This window comes from Macaca fascicularis, chromosome 2 (assembly GCF_037993035.2).
Source record: "Macaca fascicularis isolate 582-1 chromosome 2, T2T-MFA8v1.1".
Lineage (NCBI taxonomy): Eukaryota > Metazoa > Chordata > Mammalia > Primates > Cercopithecidae > Macaca > Macaca fascicularis.
The window spans coordinates 81,591,571-81,610,084 of NC_088376.1; the positions used below are offsets into that span (position 1 = coordinate 81,591,571).

At 36.0% G+C, this 18,514-nt stretch overlaps 2 protein-coding genes across 55 annotated transcripts in view; one reads left to right on the forward strand and one right to left on the reverse strand.

The window, feature by feature from the left end:
- GPR160 (G protein-coupled receptor 160) overlaps positions 1-5,426 on the forward strand; it is a 48,616-nt gene extending 43,190 nt beyond the window's left edge. For 2 of the 5 annotated variants that reach the window (XR_012430858.1, XM_065540154.1), the window contains exons 4-5: positions 2,397-2,535; positions 3,931-5,426. Coding sequence is in view for 4 of the 5 variants with exons in the window: in XM_065540154.1 (XP_065396226.1) it covers positions 4,003-5,019 (1,017 nt within the window). In the remaining variant the exon portion in view is untranslated. Of the gene's footprint in view, positions 1-2,392; positions 2,536-3,930 lie in introns of all 5 variants that reach the window. The other 3 variants (XM_065540155.1, XM_065540163.1, XM_065540164.2) reach the window with 3 other exon arrangements.
- Positions 5,427-7,452: 2,026 nt separating this feature from the next.
- The window catches only part of PHC3 (polyhomeotic homolog 3), a 94,318-nt gene continuing 83,256 nt past the window's right edge, over positions 7,453-18,514 (reverse strand). For 20 of the 50 annotated variants that reach the window (XR_012430851.1, XR_012430853.1, XR_012430850.1 and 17 more), the window contains one exon: positions 16,750-17,243. Coding sequence is in view for 18 of the 50 variants with exons in the window: in XM_005546357.4 (XP_005546414.1) it covers positions 17,089-17,243 (155 nt within the window). In the remaining 32 variants the exon portion in view is untranslated. Of the gene's footprint in view, positions 17,244-18,514 lie in introns of all 50 variants that reach the window. The other 30 variants (XR_012430846.1, XR_012430849.1, XM_074031388.1 and 27 more) reach the window with 4 other exon arrangements.

Here is an 18,514-nt window from a genome sequence, read left to right on the forward strand (position 1 = left end):
ACACTTATAGTGGTTTATGGGGTAATTGGGGTACAGTATATAAAATTGGTCTCATCTAAGAAAGCTCTGATTGGTTTCCATGATCGTGGTATTCAGGAACTATTGTAAATTGGCTAAAATCTTGTTTTCCAGTTTCTTCCTTTCGCTTTTTATTGCCTCAAGTTGCCTGTCTTCCCTGCTCTTATTTTTCTTCTAGCTTTATGATTCTCTTACATATTCCATGTCGAACTTGTCGTCTTTATTCCAGTCATCTTCTGAAGAGGTTCTTGGTTCCTGCCTTGGTGGCTGTAACTGATTCTCTTCCTCCTCGGTGGACCTTCCTTATCCCCTAGGAGACACAAGGGTCCTCCTCCAGGTTCTCCTCCTCCCTGCTTTTGTCATCTTCCAGGTGCCTCCACAGGTCAGAGTCAGTGATGAAACAGGAACTTGGAAAACATCCCTTGGATGTTGCCTACCTAGCTTTTCTTTTCTTTTTGCAACAGTCTCAATCTGGCACCCAGGCTGGAATGTAGTGGCATGATCTTAGCTCACCACAGCCTCGACCTCCTGGGCTTGGGTGATCCTCCCGCCTCTGCTTCCCAAGTAGCTGGAACTATAGGTCCCACCATCATACCCAACTAATTTTTGTATTTTTTGTAGAGACTAGGTTTCACCATGTTGCCTAGGCTGGTCTTGAACCTCTGAGCTCAAGTGATCTACCCACTTTGGCCTCCCCAAAGTGCTAGGATTACAGGCATGAGCCACGACCCCCAGCCTGACTTGGCTTTCCTTACTTTAGAATAGGAGTTATAAAAGTTAAAATTATGTGAGACAGATGATTCTATTCTTTTATCCTAAAGTTACATTTCTGAAAAATGGGTCTTTATAAATATGAATCCACACGATTTCCTCACCCTCATTTTAAACCAACATTGGTTGTTTAAAACTAAGCCTTTTTTGTTTCCATTTTTGGCACAAGGGGGACTTCCTACAGTCTTACTCATCTTGGCTTTTTTATCCAAGCAACACCACTTGCAAGACCAATGGCATTTGTCAAGTCGGCAGCTACGTTTCTCTGCCCTTGTATATCAAATCTGGAATGCAACTTTTTTGGATAGGATCAAATTAAACTGTACTATGTTTAAATACAGGGGAAAAAAAACTTGAGTGTGGGAAGTACTTGTTTGATTGGGTCTTTTATAGTTATGAAAATAGATTTTGTATTATAATTGCCTTTACACATACACACGTTTCTGTAAGTAGATTCATTATTTGTATACCTTAATAAGTTATCTTATGACCGATTTATGGCCATGAGAGTAATGGTTCAATCTGTCGACAAAACTGTCATCAAAACTCTCTCACAGTGAATTTTTTATTTTTATTTTAGGTTCAGGGGTACAGGTGCAGGTTTGTTTTATAGGTAAACTCGTATCATGGTGGTTTTTTGCACAGATTATTTTGTCACCCAGGTACTAAGTCTAGTACCTAATAGTTATTTTTTTCTGCTCCTCTCCCTCCTCCCATTCTCCACCCTGAAGTAGACCCCAGTGTCTGTCGTTCCCTTCTTTGTGTCGATCAGTTCTCATCATTTAGCTCCCACTTGTAAGTGAAAACATGTGGTATTTGGTTTTCTGTTCCTGCGTTAGTTTGCTAAGGATGATGGCCTCCAGCACCATCCATGTTCCTGTGAAAGACATGATCTCCTTTCTTATGCTGCATAGTATTCCATGGTATATATGTACTACATTTTCTTTATCCAATCTGTCACTAATGGGCATTTGGATTGATTCCATGTTTTCACTATTGTCACACTGATTACCTTCAGACAAAATTATTTAATCATCAGTGACCTATTTTTAGGCAAATTTAACTTTTTCAGTTTTCAGACTCAGTACTCCATTTTTTTCCTTAAAGTTTGGGAAACAAAGTATAACACTACTGTATTGATAACTTGATATGTACCTTTTTAGCCTTTTTCTATGCATGTATAATTTCTTACATGACATGTTGCTGCATAATTTTGTAACCTGCATTTCACTTAACTAAACATACTGTGGAAATTTATCATGACGTTTTTTTAACGTGTACCAAATTCACAAGGCTTAAAATTTAACAAATGAAGGTAGAGTGAAAACTATGAAAACCAAGTCTTCCTCCTATCCTGAGAAACATTTTTAATGGCTGCATATCATAAAGATGACCATATCCCTGGGTGAGCCTCCCTAATCCAAAATCTGAAATCTGAAATGCTCTAAAATCCAAAACTTTCTGAGCACTGACCTGATGCTCAAATGAAAGTGTGGGTTTCTGGATTAGGGATGCATTCAAAATTCAAAACACTTTTGGTCCTAAGCATTTCTGATAAGGGATATTCAACCTGTGTTTTGTTTCTTTGTTTTTTTTCTTTGAGACAGGGTCTTGCTCTGTCACCCAGGCTTGGAGTGCAGTGGCACAATCGCAGCTCACTGCAGCCTTGACCTCCCAGGCTCAAGCGATCCTCTCACCTCAGCTTCTCCAGTGGCTGGAACCACAGGTGTGCATCACCATGCCCAGGTAATATATATATATTTTGGTAGAGGGAGCTCTGTATATTGCTCAGGTTGGTCTCCAACACCTGGGCTCAAGCCATCTTCCTGTCTTGGCCTCCCAAAATGCTGAGATTTCAGGCAAGAGCCACTACACCCAGCCAACCTGTGTGGTTTTGAACCCATCTCCAGTTGTTGACATTTGTGGTTGGGTTTGTTGTTCTTGTCATTTTTTTTTTTCCTATTTATAAATACTGTGATTGAATAGTATTGTAGAAGTAAGTTTGGGTCAACTCTGTTTTTTTTTTTAAGGATGTGTTTCTTGAATCTCCTTCCTTTCCTTCCAATCCTTTCCTGATTTCTTCTTCTGACTTCTTTCATCATCTCTTTTTCCTGCTTCCAAATGCATGTATTACTGAAGCCTCAACTCCTGTTCCTTTGCCTTTACCTACTGCTTCCTGATGTTCTCATGTATCTATACTCAGTCCCTATTCCTTCCCTCTATTATCTTGTCTCTCCACATGCCATTAACTGAAAGATCATATCCAGAAGATAAACACTTCTCTTTCTTTCCTTTACCTATGTTTCCATTTTTTTTTTTTTTGAGACGGAGTCTCACGCTGTTGCCCAGGCTGGAGTGCAGTGGCGTGATCTCGGCTCACTGCAAGCTCCGCCTCCCGGGTTCCCGCCATTCTCCTGCCTCAGCCTCCTGAGTAGCTGGGACTACAGGCGCCCGCCACCGCGCCCGGCTAATTTTTTTTTGTATTTTTAGTAGAGACGGGGTTTCACTGTGGTCTTGATCTCCTGACCTTGTGATCCGCCCGCCTTGGCCTCCCAAAGTGCTGGGATTACAGGCTTGAGCCACCGCGCCGGGCCGTTTCCATTATTTTTAGCTGAAACCATCTGTTTTCAGAGATTCAGGAAAAGATTCAATCTGAAGGATCCTGCAACTAAAAACTTTGAAAACTGTGTTAAGGGGCCCCAAAAGCATAGCTTCTAAACTTCACTGACAAAAGGGACTGGGGTCATGCAGTCTGGAGTCAGAGTGAGGTGGGATTAAAAGCTCTATGTAGTTGTTTTGCATATTGCTATCAAGCTTCTATTTTAGGCATGAGTTTTGGCCCTGGTAGATAAAACCATTTCTCTAAGTTATTAAAACCTGTACTTATATATAGAAGTTAGTAATTTATATTTAACATTTTGGTTTAAAAATCTCTGAGTTCTGGACCATCTGGGTCTCAAAAAAATGACCAAAGTATACACATTAATTTTTATGTTCTGTATTATATGACATATAATTCTTATTCATATATTTAATTATTTGGGGAAATGACTGAATTAGGCTTTTAAGAATAGTGGTGCTTGCTTTGTAAAGTTTCAAAATAGGTAACATTAAGGTTTTCTTTTCACTTTTTTTTTTCAGGGACGGAAAATAAAAGAAGCAGTGTTTTATCATGTGTATTTCAGCAGGTCTTCTTGAAATTTAAGTAAAAATATGACTGCCCTCTCTTCAGAGAACTGCTCTTTTCAGTACCAGTTACGTCAAACCAACCAGCCCCTAGATGTTAACTGTCTGCTGTTCTTGATCATACTTGGGAAAATATTATTAAATATCTTTACACTAGGAATGAGAAGAAAAAACACCTGTCAAAATTTTATGGAATATTTTTGCATTTCACTAGCATTCATTGATCTTTTACTTTTGGTAAACATTTCCATTATATTGTATTTCAGGGATTTTGTACTTTTAAGCATTAGGTTTACTAAATACCACATCTGCCTATTTACTCAAATTATTTCCTTTACTTATGGCTTTTTGCATTATCCAGTTTTCCTGATAGCTTGTATAGATTATTGCCTCAATTTCTCTAAAACCACCAAGCTTTCATTTAAGTGTCAAAAATTATTTTATTTCTTTACAGTAATTTTAATTTGGATTTCAGTCCTTGCTTATGTTTTGGGAGACCCAGCCATCTACCAAAGCCTGAAGCCACAGAATGCTTATTCTCACCACTGTCCTTTCTATGTCAGCATTCAGAGTTACTGGCTGTCATTTTTCATGGTGATGATTTTATTTGTAGCTTTCATAACCTCTTGGGAAGAAGTTACTACTTTGGTACAGGCTGTCAGGATAACTTCCTATATGAATGAAACTATCTTATATTTTCCTTTTTCATCCCACTCCAATTATACTGTGAGATCGAAAAAAATATTCTTATCCAAGCTCATTGTCTGTTTTCTCAGTACCTGGTTACCATTTGTACTACTTCAGGTAATCATTCTTTTACTTAAAGTTCAGGTTCCAGCATATATTGAGATGAATATTCCCTGGTTGTACTTTGTCAATAGTTTTCTTATTGCTACAGTGTATTGGTTTAATTGTCACAAGCTTAATTTAAGAGACATTGGATTACCTTTGGATCCATTTGTCAACTGGAAGTGCTGCTTCATTCCACTTACAATTCCTAATCTTGAGCAAATTGAAAAGCCTATATCAATAATGATTTGTTAATATTAATTAAAAGTTACGACTATAGTAAGATCATAATTTTACAAACAGAAGGAACTCAGGACATATTAAAAAATAAACTGAACTAAAGCTTTTGCCCCTTAACTTTGATACTGTTCACAATGTGTCTTTTGGGGCTATGATACTATTTATTAAATAGTGTTTTATTTTAAAAACGAAATAATTCCAAGAAATTTTTATAGTTGTTCAGGGACAGTATATTACAAATATTATTTTGTTATTAACACAGAAAGTGAAATGAGTTAACATTTGGCCATACTGATGTTTGTGTTACCCAAAAATACTACTGGATGCAAACTGTTATGTAAATCTGAGATTTCACTGACAACTTTAAGATACCAACCAAAACATTTTTATTAAATGTTCAAATGAAAGCAAGAAAATAAAAATTGTTCTTAAAATGATTTGGTATAAAGTTCAGTGTAAGAGGAAGATTAGCTTCTTTTAAATGTAGCTAATTTTAAAAAGTGTATCTCTGTTCTTAATGCAAATATTCCTGGAAGAAGAGAGTTCTGGTTGCTCACCTTATGGAACTGGAAGTAATGACTAGGTCCCTTTCCATGATTCAGCAGATTCGTTTTCATATTATAACTTGTATGTCACATACTTGCATGTCACATCATAATGACATTAGCAATGTATCACATGTAAAAGTAGAGTTTTTCATCCTCAGCACTCTTGACATTTGGGGTTGGTTAATTTTCTGTTGGGTGGCAGTTTAGCAGCATCCCTGCTCTCTGCCCGCTGATTGGTAGCACCTCCATGCCCAGTAGAAACAATAAAAAATGTCTCCAGACATTGCCAAACCTCCCCCGGTGGATGGGCAGAGTTGCTTCATTGGAGTAAAACAATATGAGTGGCAGAATAATCTTATGTTACTTTAGGAATTAAGCTACACAGGTATTTTTATCACCCATTTATAAATACTATATTGCATAAATCTAAACCTAGCTTTTCCTGAATTGGTGGCTTTTGAATTTTTTTTTTTATATTTATAGTAAGATATATTTTTTAACATCATGACCCATAGACATGTATGTATTATGTTTACATGTCATAACAATACCCTTACATATCATGCAAATACGTTTTTTAGTGTCATTTTTTAAATGCTGGTTTTGATCCACTAAATTGAGTTCATGATCCACAAATGGATTACTTTCCATTATTTGAAAAAATGTCCTAAAACAAGTGCTATGGAACACTAATAATGGCAAAGAGATTTAAGAAATGTGTCCTGTGTGCCAGGTACCATCTTAAAGTGTTTCACATGCAGCAACTGATTTAATCCTCACAGCAACTCTGACAGGAACTATTATCCCCTTCTTACAGATGAGGAAATTTAAACAATGAAAGTAAGAAACTCACTATGATACAACTAGACACTGGGGAAGCTGGGATGCAAACCCAGAATTCTGGTCCAGAGTTCTTGCTCTTTACCACTATATTACACTGCCTTTCACTGACTGTTCTCAAAAAGAATGGTTTGTTTCAGAGTCAAATGTGAAGAATGTTGTTTCTTAATGATTTTTCACTTGAAAATGTACAATGCCCATGAACATCTTAAGGCTTTACAGTGCTATAATGAAGAAGAAACCCATTTACTTGAGCACAGAAGTCTCTTTAATTAGCTAATTAATTAACCATCTATAAAGACAAGTTGGGAAATGCTCCTGGGCACTCAGTGAGGAATTCTTTGAGTAGCAGGTAATACAAACTCAACCTGAGCCATTCTAAGAACAAGCTGGATATTGGAAAGACAACTCGGTAAACTACTAGGAGAATCTCTCTTGAGTTGTTGGTTTCCATTTTGTGTCCACAAAGTGGGTGTTCTGGCTGCCAGCAGCTCAGGGCTTTCATAATTCCAACTTAAAGCATCTCCTAACTTCAAATATATAGTCCCAGGGAATGACTGTTCAACCTGTCTTCAATCATATGTCCACCTCTCTATGATCAGGTCTGTTAACAGAAGACATGGTAGGGAACAGAAATAACCCCTATAATAGATGCTACAATGTTAAAAAAAAAAAAAATAGAGAAAGTAGGAATAAAAATCACATTATTCTATAAAAACCAAATGCATATAGAGAGCCAACTATATCGAAAGTTTAGGACAAATAATCCTATGTTCAAGAGAACATCAGGGTGTGTTTAAACAGTTTAAAACATTAAAACCCGGCCCTCTTTCCTTCTCTGTGTTACTTTTTCCTCTAAATATATTGCCTTCTAGTTGGCCAAATATGGGACTGAAATACGTTTAAATATATTGAAATTAATCAGTAAAGACTTAAAACTCTTTGCAGATTTTAAATCAGGAGATTTTAAAACCATTTCAAACCTCACTAAGCTTTTTGTTTAACACAGGATTCCCCATGTCTCACAAGCTTAAGAAAAAAAATTATTCAATAGACCAGCCAAATGGAAGAGGCTTTTATTTGTAAAGAAATGAACTTACAACTGGTCTACAATATATTATTATAATATAAACAATATAAATAAATGATCCTGTAGGCCCACTAATCTTCCATCCAGACCCACACGAAGCAATGTTACAACAATATTCTATATGAAAATGTGCAGGTAACAAAGGTGCAATTACAAGCAAGTTAAGCAGCAGAGTATAAGGTGCTTTAATTTAATAGTTAATGTTGCCATCAACAAACATTTAAATGCTCAATTTACTTCACTGAATACAGACACAACAAATATGAAAATCTAAATTCATACACATGCTACTTAATATGAAAGTGCTTTCTCTTTTTTAAAAAAATACACCAAATGGACACTTTTTACATAGATCAAATGTGCTCTTACAATGCAAAATTAACCTTCATTTTCAGGTTATACATTTTAAAACTGTAGCTATCAACACCAATCTAGGAACTCTAATGCTAAGAGTGCTAAAAACTATTTCATTTCTTGTAAGGAGGACTCTAATACAATATCCAATGTAAAGAATACATCTATATATAATCTTAACATTTGTTTTCTGTAAAGATAAAAAATGTTTTCTTTCCCCTTGGTGATCTTTGTTCATCCTGGGTGGATCATCTTTTGAGGTTTTAATAATACGAAAGTCCTATTTTAGAACAATGGGAGGAACCAAAAGGAGGAATTACAAAATTGGTTAACATGTGCTTGAAGCATCCAAAAAACACCAGTTTATCACAATTGGTCTTTGCTAAAATTAACAACAAAATGTTAATAAGGAAGAAGACAAAAAGTACTAATTTAATAAAAGGCTTGAAATGCCTGCCACCATTGTCAGTATCCATCTATCCAACCTTCATTTACTACAAGCATACTACTACTTTGAGGATAATTTTTGGAACTTATTTTGACTTTTTCCCCTATAGGAAAAACAAAGACCAAGTTTTTGAAGGAGAGGACTGGGAATCTAGTTTAAATGTATACATCCAAAATTATATATCATCTTTGCACATTCAGTTGACTTTTTGAAATTTAATACATATACAAAAAGTATTTATGTAATACACATTTTAACAGCATAAAATATTTGAAAAATTAGTTATACTTTAAAAATTAAAACACTTGAAAAGTATTTTTTAAACTAGTACCATGGAATAATTTTTTGAAACCCAGATTATCTGGCTACTTAGATGATAGTCTTCCCGTTTTCAATTAAGTGTGAAAGATTCTAATATAGATTCTAACCCAACATTTTATTTGGATATTTCCTGCTTTAAAAAGCTGCAACAGGCTAGGCGCAGTGGCTCATGCCTATAATCCCAGCACTTTGGGAGGCTGAGATGGGCGGATCACTTGAGGTCAGGAGTTTGAGTCCAGCCTGGCTAACATGGTGAAACCCCGTCTCTACTAAAAATACAAAAAACTAGCCAGGCATAGTGGCACATGCCTGTAATCCCAGCTACTTGGGAGGCCAAAGTGGGAGAATCGCTTGAACCTGGGAAGGTGGAGGTTGCATTGAGCTGAGATCGCACCACTGCACTCCAGCCTGGGTGACAGAGCGAGACTCTGTCTCAAAACAAACAAACAAAAAGCCACAAGAATGATAAACTATTTTTAATAGGTATTTTCATTCTATATCTTTATGGAGAATGTTAGTATCAACTGATGTTGACATGTAAAGCTGTGTCAATAGGAAGTACAATGTGATTCACAGCATCCCAGAGTGACAAGGAAGGGACCTTAACCCAATAAATGATTCTCCCATTCAATGTTTATCCCCCAAATACTTACCAATTCAAGCATGGAACTGTTTCATGTTTACCCGTTCTGCATTTTAAAGGATGCCCTTTGTATGTATGTGCTTTCTAGAATATTACTGCTTCTTACGTATCTTTAAAAGGTGGATATTTGTAATAGCTTAAAATACAGTAACATTTATTTTGCGTCATCTTAATTTAAAAACAAAAAATAAATGAACGAGTCTGTTCCAGTGATCTCCTTTGAGATTTTTCAGTTTTAGAAAGTTGCTACACTGTCAGGCGTGGTGGCTCATGCCTGTAATCCCAGCACTTAGGGAGGCCAAGGTGGGTGGATCACTTGAGGTCAGGAGTTCGAGACCAGCCTGGCCAACATGGTGAAACCCCATCTCTACTAAATACAAAAATTAGCCGGGTGTCGTGGCGGGCACCTGTAATCCCAGCTGCTCGGAAGGCAGAGGCAAGACAATCGCTTGAATCCAGGCGAGGTTGCAGTGAGCTGAGATCACACCACTGCACTCCAGCCTGGGCGACAGAGCGACCCCGTCTCAAAAAAAAAAAAAAAAAAAAAAAAAAAAAGGTTGCTACACTGTCAATACTGGGTAAAAAGCTCTTATATCAACACCAGCTTTTTTTTTTTCTGCCACATGCCTTGTATAGCAACAACTCTGGAACAGATTCAAGTGTTAAAATAATGCCGTGAAATATGGGCTGTCTCAACCTATAAGTCCTTAATGTTAAGTCTCCTAAATTTTGTAACTTAATCAGGTATAGGGCCAACTGATGTTTAGTATGTGAAATGTGTTATAAAAATTATGATATGATTCACTCAGACCCCTTAGATGTCATCTAGCCTAACCCTTTACCCAATGCATAAAAATACTCCCTCCCAGTTCCAAGTTAATATTAAGATTCCCTCTCAGTCAGTTTATTAAGTAGTAATGATTATGTTCATATCTATTTAAGCCACAATGAATTTTGGGGGGAAGATTTTACTTATTACTAGTTCCTCATGTCATGATCACCACACACTGCACATATAAGTGTTCAAATGGTTTGCTAAATGAATATAAGTACATGAATGACAATATTCATATGTGTTCATATATTCAGTGGTTAACCAATAAGGAGCATTTAGGAAAATGTCCTCATTTGCTTGTTACGTATGAATTTTCTATTTTAATCCTTAGGAGAACAAAGATTGTAGGTGACCCAAGAAATGGATGCTAAACCGAACCCTTAAAAAGGGAAAGAGAATGAAGTAGGAGCAACCCCATTACATGGCCTAGAATCATAGTTTTAGAGCTGGGAGGTACCTCAAAGATGAATTAAACCAAAATCAACCTTTGAGTAGTACAGGGACCATATTGCATATCTGGAAGCTGTTAAAAAAGCTGAGTAATTGCCCAACATGTCACACACAGCTAACCCACTGACATAAAACCCCAGTCTCCAGACCAGTGTGTTAATCCTCATTCATCATCATCTTAATTCATCTATTATTTACTACTGAAATAGATTATTTACTGTTTAATGCTACCCAAAACAAAAAAATACTTTTAAGGGAAGCATTCTAAATAAAGATTTAAATACTAGACACTTCTGGTTTACTTGAAGCAAGACTAAAAAATTCTTTCTAAAACAGGTTGATGTTTAACTTCACTGATGACTAAACACCCCACCACTCTCACGAACACCAACTTTTTCACCATCGTCAGTTAAAGCTCCACAAAGCTTGGATTTAACACTGATAATATTCCATGAAATGTAACTTTTAGGTCAATAAATGATGGTGACTATCAATCCTTAAGATGATTCCTGGAGTAAATTTAAACAGGTGCTCTAAAAGAACTTACTACCTTACTCTTATATTTAATTAAAACCTTGCTATGTTAGTATAACAGTGTTTTAAAATTATATTGGTTTTCTCCAAACTGAAATTCATTACTCTGCTTCTTTTAAACAACATGTTTTGTTTTCTTTCTATGGATTCATACTGAACACCACCAGTATCACTGAGAGAACCAGTACTTGTAAAAAGCAGTAGAAAAAAAATATTTTTCAAAAGTAGAAAGCTAGCTAGAACCTCATTATGTTGTACCTCTTCTCTAACATTTCAGATTAAAATTGTCATCTTTAAATAAGATTAAATGTCAACAAACTATAAAAGGGAAAAAATAAAACATCTGGAAAACATTTCCCAAACGTTCCCATAAACATGACACTTGGAAGGGGTGTGTGCATGTGTCTGAGTAGAAAAGCTGGTCTTCAGAGCTGAAAAGGAGGGCAGAGATTCCCCCTTAATGTATGTTTTCTAAATTGAAAGTTTAGAAAAAGCCATATTCTCTGGAATGTGATGGTAATAATTATATTTGTATTAATGCTTTACAACTTTTTTTTTTAAAAAAAGCTTTCTCATAGTACAATTTGAAAATGGATTAGGTTCTAAAAACTAATATGTAAAACTTGGAAAATTCTTTAAAATTTAGGAAATTCTTTTTCCAAAGAAGGTAATCTAATTTTAAACTTTTTTTATTTGAAGAAAGCTTATGTAACTACTGTGAACAAAACTATGTAAGGATACATTTTATGAACTTCTAACAAAAGAGGACCTATCTTCCCAAAGAATTTTTTGTTTTGTTTTGCTTTTTTGAGACGGTGTCTTGCTCTGTCACCCAGGCTGGAGTGCGGGGGTACGATCTCAGCTCACTGCAATCTCTGCCACCTAGGTTCAAGCAATTCTCCCGTCTCAGCCTCCCAAGTAGCTGGGATTACAGGTGCACGCCACCACACCCAGCTAATTTTTGTGTTTTTAGTAGAGATGGGGTTTCATCATATTGGTCAGGCTGGTCTCGAACTCCTGACCTCAGGTGATCTACCCGCCTCAGCCTCCCAACGTGCTGGGATTACAGGTGTGAGCCACCATGCCCAGCCCCAAATAATTTTTTTTTTAAGATATACAGCTTAACAAGTTGAAATTTTAGTAAGATTGCATATTTACTTTTCCTAATACTGTATTTGTGCTTATCTAAACTGGATCACAATCTTTGAGATGAAATTAAATGCTCTAAGTAGATTTATAAAATACCAATATTGATGAATGTGGGTAAACAGTTCATTTCATGATCCACACTGCTGTGAACCAAAGAAGCAGAGGTAGGCTTGTGTTTACCGAAATCCAGACTAGGAAAGAGAAACCTATAGCTTTTCTTTTCCCAATTCTTAGACTGAGATACAACCTAACAAATAAAATACTATCTTAAAATGCCTCTGTAACAATCTACAGAGGTGATTCAACTGTGGTATCTGAAAATGGAAACTCTCTGTAATGCTGGCAACTCAATTACAACAACCTTTGAATTTTTGACAAATATTCTCCAACTATAATAAAAGGTTGTCAAATTTTCGGAAATCAAAAATCACTAACTTATATATCATTGGAACTATTAATATCCATGCTCCTAAGCATGGAGATAGTGGGTATAGAGAGTGAAAGAATGAGTCTGATTACAGGTAAATCTTGACATATAAAAACTATAGCCTATTTATAACTGGCATCTAACAATTAAAATGTATTATTTTGAACTATGGATGTAGGCCATATCTATCCTAAATAACTTCTATCCTCTTGGGTCTGGAATGCTTTGTTCCTCCTACTTGTCTCCTCCTCTACTTCCCTATCCTTCCCCCTAGAAAACCTTCCTTAGGGCCCAGCTAGTTACATATGTAGTACACAAGAAACAGACTGAGCAATCATTTTGCATAGATGGGCCAGTTTCCACTGCCCAAAGGTTGCTCTGGAACATGACTGTCAGGTATCAGAAAGTCCTGCCCCAGCTGCCTCCCTTCATCAAGTTAGCCCCAGTACAAAATCCTCGCTAAAGATTTTGAGACAAAGATCTAAGAAATAAGTTTTCATGCAGTTTTCTTTGAGCTAGAGGCCTTAAGAGAGGTAGTGAGATGAGGCCCTTTCATGCCATTAGCTAATGCTCAATGCCAGTAGGCTGCATGTGTTCCTGCAATTCATCAAGGTGAGAGTCTTTAAACCACAAACTATAACCAGGCTGTTCTGGTTGAAAATATATCTTTAAAATATTTTAACAGTATGTCCAGTCAGTTTCATCCACTGGATATGGCTGTCAGGTCAGCATCACTCACATACATCTATAATAATGTATTCTTTCAAAAATCGTTTATACACATTTAATATAGGCATATAGCCTAAGACTATATTGCCTCCCTACCATACTTGTGCCGTTGTGGAACCAAAAGCCTGAAGATGGACATAATGTACTTTAAGACATTTAACTGAACAAGTCAGTGGGAGACAGGGCACTATGTAACACATTTCAATTCAATCTAAGACTTGTATTTGTGAATAGATGTCTCATTATAATTTTATACTTGATATATGAAGATAAGCTATGTCAAAAATTATTCAAAGGCATGATCACAATAATACTTGTTTCATAGTTCTAAGTATTTTGATACACCAGGAAACAAAAATCAACTGGGATCCCTAATGAAAGGAAATTATTTCTTCTAAGTAAAACATGAATATTCACTTCAAAAGTGCAGAAATGTGCTCAGTGTTGAAGCAGGCTAAGCTAACAAGGATGATGGCCTCCTCCTCTGACCCTTCCCATGCTCAAGCTTTTGCATTACCATTTCTTTCCTCCCATTCCACCTTGTCTACTCCTGGGTGACTGCTCTTAAACCACACCTTTTTAAAAAGTTCTGTTTAGAGCATTCAACAGCAAAGTAACAGTACCATCAGGGCAATAATACGCTACTTAAAAAATGACAGGATTTGGAACACTCTATCTCATACTATATTGACTATTCAAAGCTGCATAGCTGTGTCTTACACATGCCTACACAAGGCTTGATGAATATTAATGTCATATAAAAAATAATTTTCACAAATCAGCTCTCTTAGTTGTTTAACTTCCCTAGGAACACAAGGCTTAAAGCAAAATTTCAAACTTAACGGTTTTTTATCCCAATGGGACAAAGAGTGCAACACTTTAAGGAAGTCAGAAAATGCAAACTTAGGTAGCAAAAGTAGGAAGAACCTTCATGTTCCCTGTTTGTCATTACCTCTCCCCAGTCAAAATCCTAGAACTATTAGTAGTAGTATGAAAGGATATGAAAACAATTATACTCCCCACCTATATCATACTGAAACTGTGCTTTAAAGCTCAGGAGAGAGGTGGATGCTCAGTGTTGTCTATATATCCATTATACCTAGTTGAAGCTTTGAAATTAAGATGATTAACTCATCTTGGAAGAAACAGCTGTACCAATGTGATAGCAAACAAGCCATTTTTAAATAAAAACTCACTTGAAAAAAGCAAGTGCATCTTCTGGGTATGTTCTGAGTGGGGACAACAGAGATCTGGACTAGATTTAAGATTATAAGGTATTCTCCAATAGAAAACCCTCCTGTAAGCCCCTCCTGAAAACTTTTAAGACAGCAGTAGGCACAGGGGCTTTCAATAAGTACAGAATGGCTGCTAGTAGGAAAGCAAATAAATAAAAAGAGAGCCTACAACACAGTTCAAAATTGATACCTTAAAGGCCACAGTAATATCGTTATGGGAGGTAATCATTATTGCTGGAGGAGTCTATCCCCAAATAATAAACTTTGTATTAACTGTGGATAATCTATGAGAAGTTTTAATTCCAGCAAGATTTTCCATTGCACCTCCCTCCCTCATACTGTGAGCCGTCTCTTACTAATGCTTAGCCTGTATTGTGTTCTGAAATTCCAAGAAGAGGGGAAAAGTCAAGCATATGACAATTCTGTCATGATGATTAACTGCTAATAAATGAAAACCGATTATAGAGTACCTAGCTTTCCTTGAAACTTTAATCCAATGATTAAAAATGTGATATAAAGAAATATGTAACATAGACTACAAGCTATCGTAGGTCTGGAACATGAGCCTTATATTATATTACATATTCTAATCCTACATGTAACTATCAGTAAACATCTTTTTTTAAAACATTACTACACAAAGAATTCCACAAAGCATACATTCAAACAAGAGGCATCTAAAGATTAAAAAAATTACCCGCTGTATTTTTGTATAAAAATAATCAACATTCTCTAATGTACACAAAGCCAAAAGATAAATATAATATCTGTGATGTCTTCAGTGACATCTTTAGTCTTCTACTAGCTCAACACAATCTTTTTGAAAAGAGCAGTGAAAATGACTGAAACTCATGGACTCTTTATTTTCCCCTCCTTACTCGACTTCTGCCAAATATCTGTGTATGTTCCTTCAATTACTAAAATATCTCAATCGTGGTAATATAAGAAAAGAGTAAAACAAAACATTCATCATCTCAAATAAAATTTTTGATGTCCAGGACTATAAAGCTTTCAGGGCTTCCACAAACAATTTTGTTTTAGTGTCATAATTCTATAGAACACTGTTCAGTAAAAGGTTTTGCTTTAAATTTTTTTCCTCAAACATGTACATACAAAATTATATCTGGTGATTTAAGAGAAATCACTTGGTAAGTGCTTTGCAGGAAGCATGCAAACGTTTGGTAAAGGAAGTAGGAATGTACATTCTAGCTAGTCCCAGCATGTTCAACATTAGAAAAAAATCCAAAGAGCAACCACATATCTGCTACAAACTATTTTCTTGCCAGAAAAGGCTATGCACTAGTTCATAGGTATAATCATTATGCCTTCATCACTGCAGAAGAGCACAGAGGTATGAAAGATAATCAGAATGAATTAGTACTTTCTGAGAGTTAAATTATTTGCATGTTAGTCCTTATTTTATAGGACAATTTGTAGATCTTTTTTTCTTTTACTAGTATGATTAAACTAGAAAAAATTATTCAGCAGAATATGAATGTTATGTGAATAATACTTTCATCATATATATTTAGTATGCTCCATCTTTTAAAAGTATTCCTTTGGGTGAAAACAGTATTTATCACTCCTTCTGTATCAGAGTTTCTCAACCTTGGCAGTACCGACATTTTTGAACCGATAATTCTTGATAGTGGAGGGGTGCTGTCCTGTGCATTATAAGATATTTAGAAACATCTCTGGCTTCTACCTACTAGATACCAGTAGCAACCCTCCCCTAAACCCAGCCCCAAGCTGTGACAACCAAAATGTCTCAGCATTGCCAAATGTCCCCTGGCGATCAAAACTGACCTCCACTGAGAACCACTGTTCTAAATAAATGTACAAAAACTGAGAGGAAAACTTTCTCAGTCAAACCAAATTCTTGGTCAAGTTTGGAATAGGAACTAACTCTTCTCACTTCCAGATCAGTATTGTTCATACTAGAACACAATTCCTTTTTTATAGGTAAAGCATATGTCTAAAAGACATATTTTAAAAAATGTACACTGATTTCATATGATTCTGTCACTGGACTACTAAATTATTCCATAACATACCTCTCATGACAACCTTTAGAAAACTAATAGGGTAGAAAAAAATGTATAAGAAAATCGAATCAAAAGAGGAGAAATGTAAATCATTAAATTACTTTTAAAAGGATTCTTTATATTAATGATAAACATCACCTTTAAAAAAATTATCTAGTGTAACACAGTTCTTTGAAAAATATCATGGCCCTCTATAACAAGTCTTTCAATGTTTCATGTAACCTGTAAAATTAATTTTACCAATGTTTGTTAATTATGAAAATGTATGATGAATAATTACACCTGTAGAAGAAATGTCAGTATCTGATGTGGAAATCCCAATGTGGTTGGCTATCCACTACAGTAAGTGTCATATTCTAGACCAAGTTAGGCCTTTACCTTACAAGTTTGTATGAGAAGAGTAAAACTGCTGTTTTATCAAGGTTTCATGTTCCTGTTAAGATTCCTTCAGAGAGTTGATGCGTGCACAGATCTTCAGGGCTGGGCCTAGCTTGATATTCATTGCACTCATGAGATGGTCTTCTTTTAGCAAGAGAAGGGCCTGTCCATCAATCTCCTGTGCTCTGAATTCATCTGCAATATCCTGGCAGCCTGGAATTTGACCAGAGGACGGAAGTTAGAATTAAATATACAACAATTAGACATTACTCCTAACAGTCACAGTTATGCTCTCACTGGGTCTGAGAATCTGAAATACAGGCTGAGAAACAAATGAAATTTATTTATGGTAGTCTTGAGTTCACTCTTGAAGAATACAGTATTTGCATTCTGAAAATAAGAATTAATTCAAACTCCAGGTAAAGCAATTTGCTTGGAATTCTTGCTCTAAAATAATGTTATAGAAATAATTCATAAGAGGTAAAAATGTACAAAGTCTAGATATAATACTTCCTTCACAAAAAGGACTATGGTGTTACTTCAAAGCATGCCACATAACAGGTTTGGGTTAACTAGTTATACCTCATGAACTTATCTCTGTATAATACATCCTTCACATACAGGTAAAGAGGAAACAAAAATATAATGTTTTGCCATTTAAATAACAACCTAGAAATATTTTCTCAAGTAAGTACCACTTTTAACCTTCACTTGACAAGTACATTTAAAATATTTTTCTTATTCACTCAGGACAGATCAAATCTCTCAATATTGTATTACCAATCTATTGCAATGCTGCTGAAATGTATTACACTGCTTGACTTGTAACTTCAACTTCAAATCTTAGTATCACTGGGCTTGTCTCCACTTTCGTTAAGAAAACAATTCTCATTGAAATTATGAGCTTGCTGGTGAATTTCCTGCCATATAACCAATATTTTAGCTCTCAGTCTAAACCAGGTGCTTTAGCAGGTAACAATGCTAGTATCTACCTGAAACTCACATGTTTTTACTGGCTACCAAATTTTCAATTCCAGATTACTCAACAAACTTACCCATTAAGGGTAAAGAAACCAATAGGAAAGGTAATGAATTAAGCAGCTGAGACAAGAGAGAATACAAAAATATGGAAGCTTTCTTGAGAGACAGTAAAATTTTAAGATGAATTTAAGAATACACATAAAAACTGACAGCTTAAGTTTTTCTATTTTATTCAAATCAGCATTCTAAGGGAAAACACAAAGAAAAAGATAATGACGGCTGGGCACGGTGGCTCACGCCTGTAATCCCAGCACTTTGGGAGGCCGAGACGGGCGGATCACAAGGTCAGGAGATCGAGACCATCCTGGCTAACACGGTGAAACCCCGTCTCTACTAAAAGTACAAAAAACTAGCCGGGCGAGGTGGTGGGCGCCTGTAGTCCCAGCTACTCGGGAGGCTGAGGCAGGAGAATGGCGTAAACCCAGGAGGCGGAGCTTGTAGTG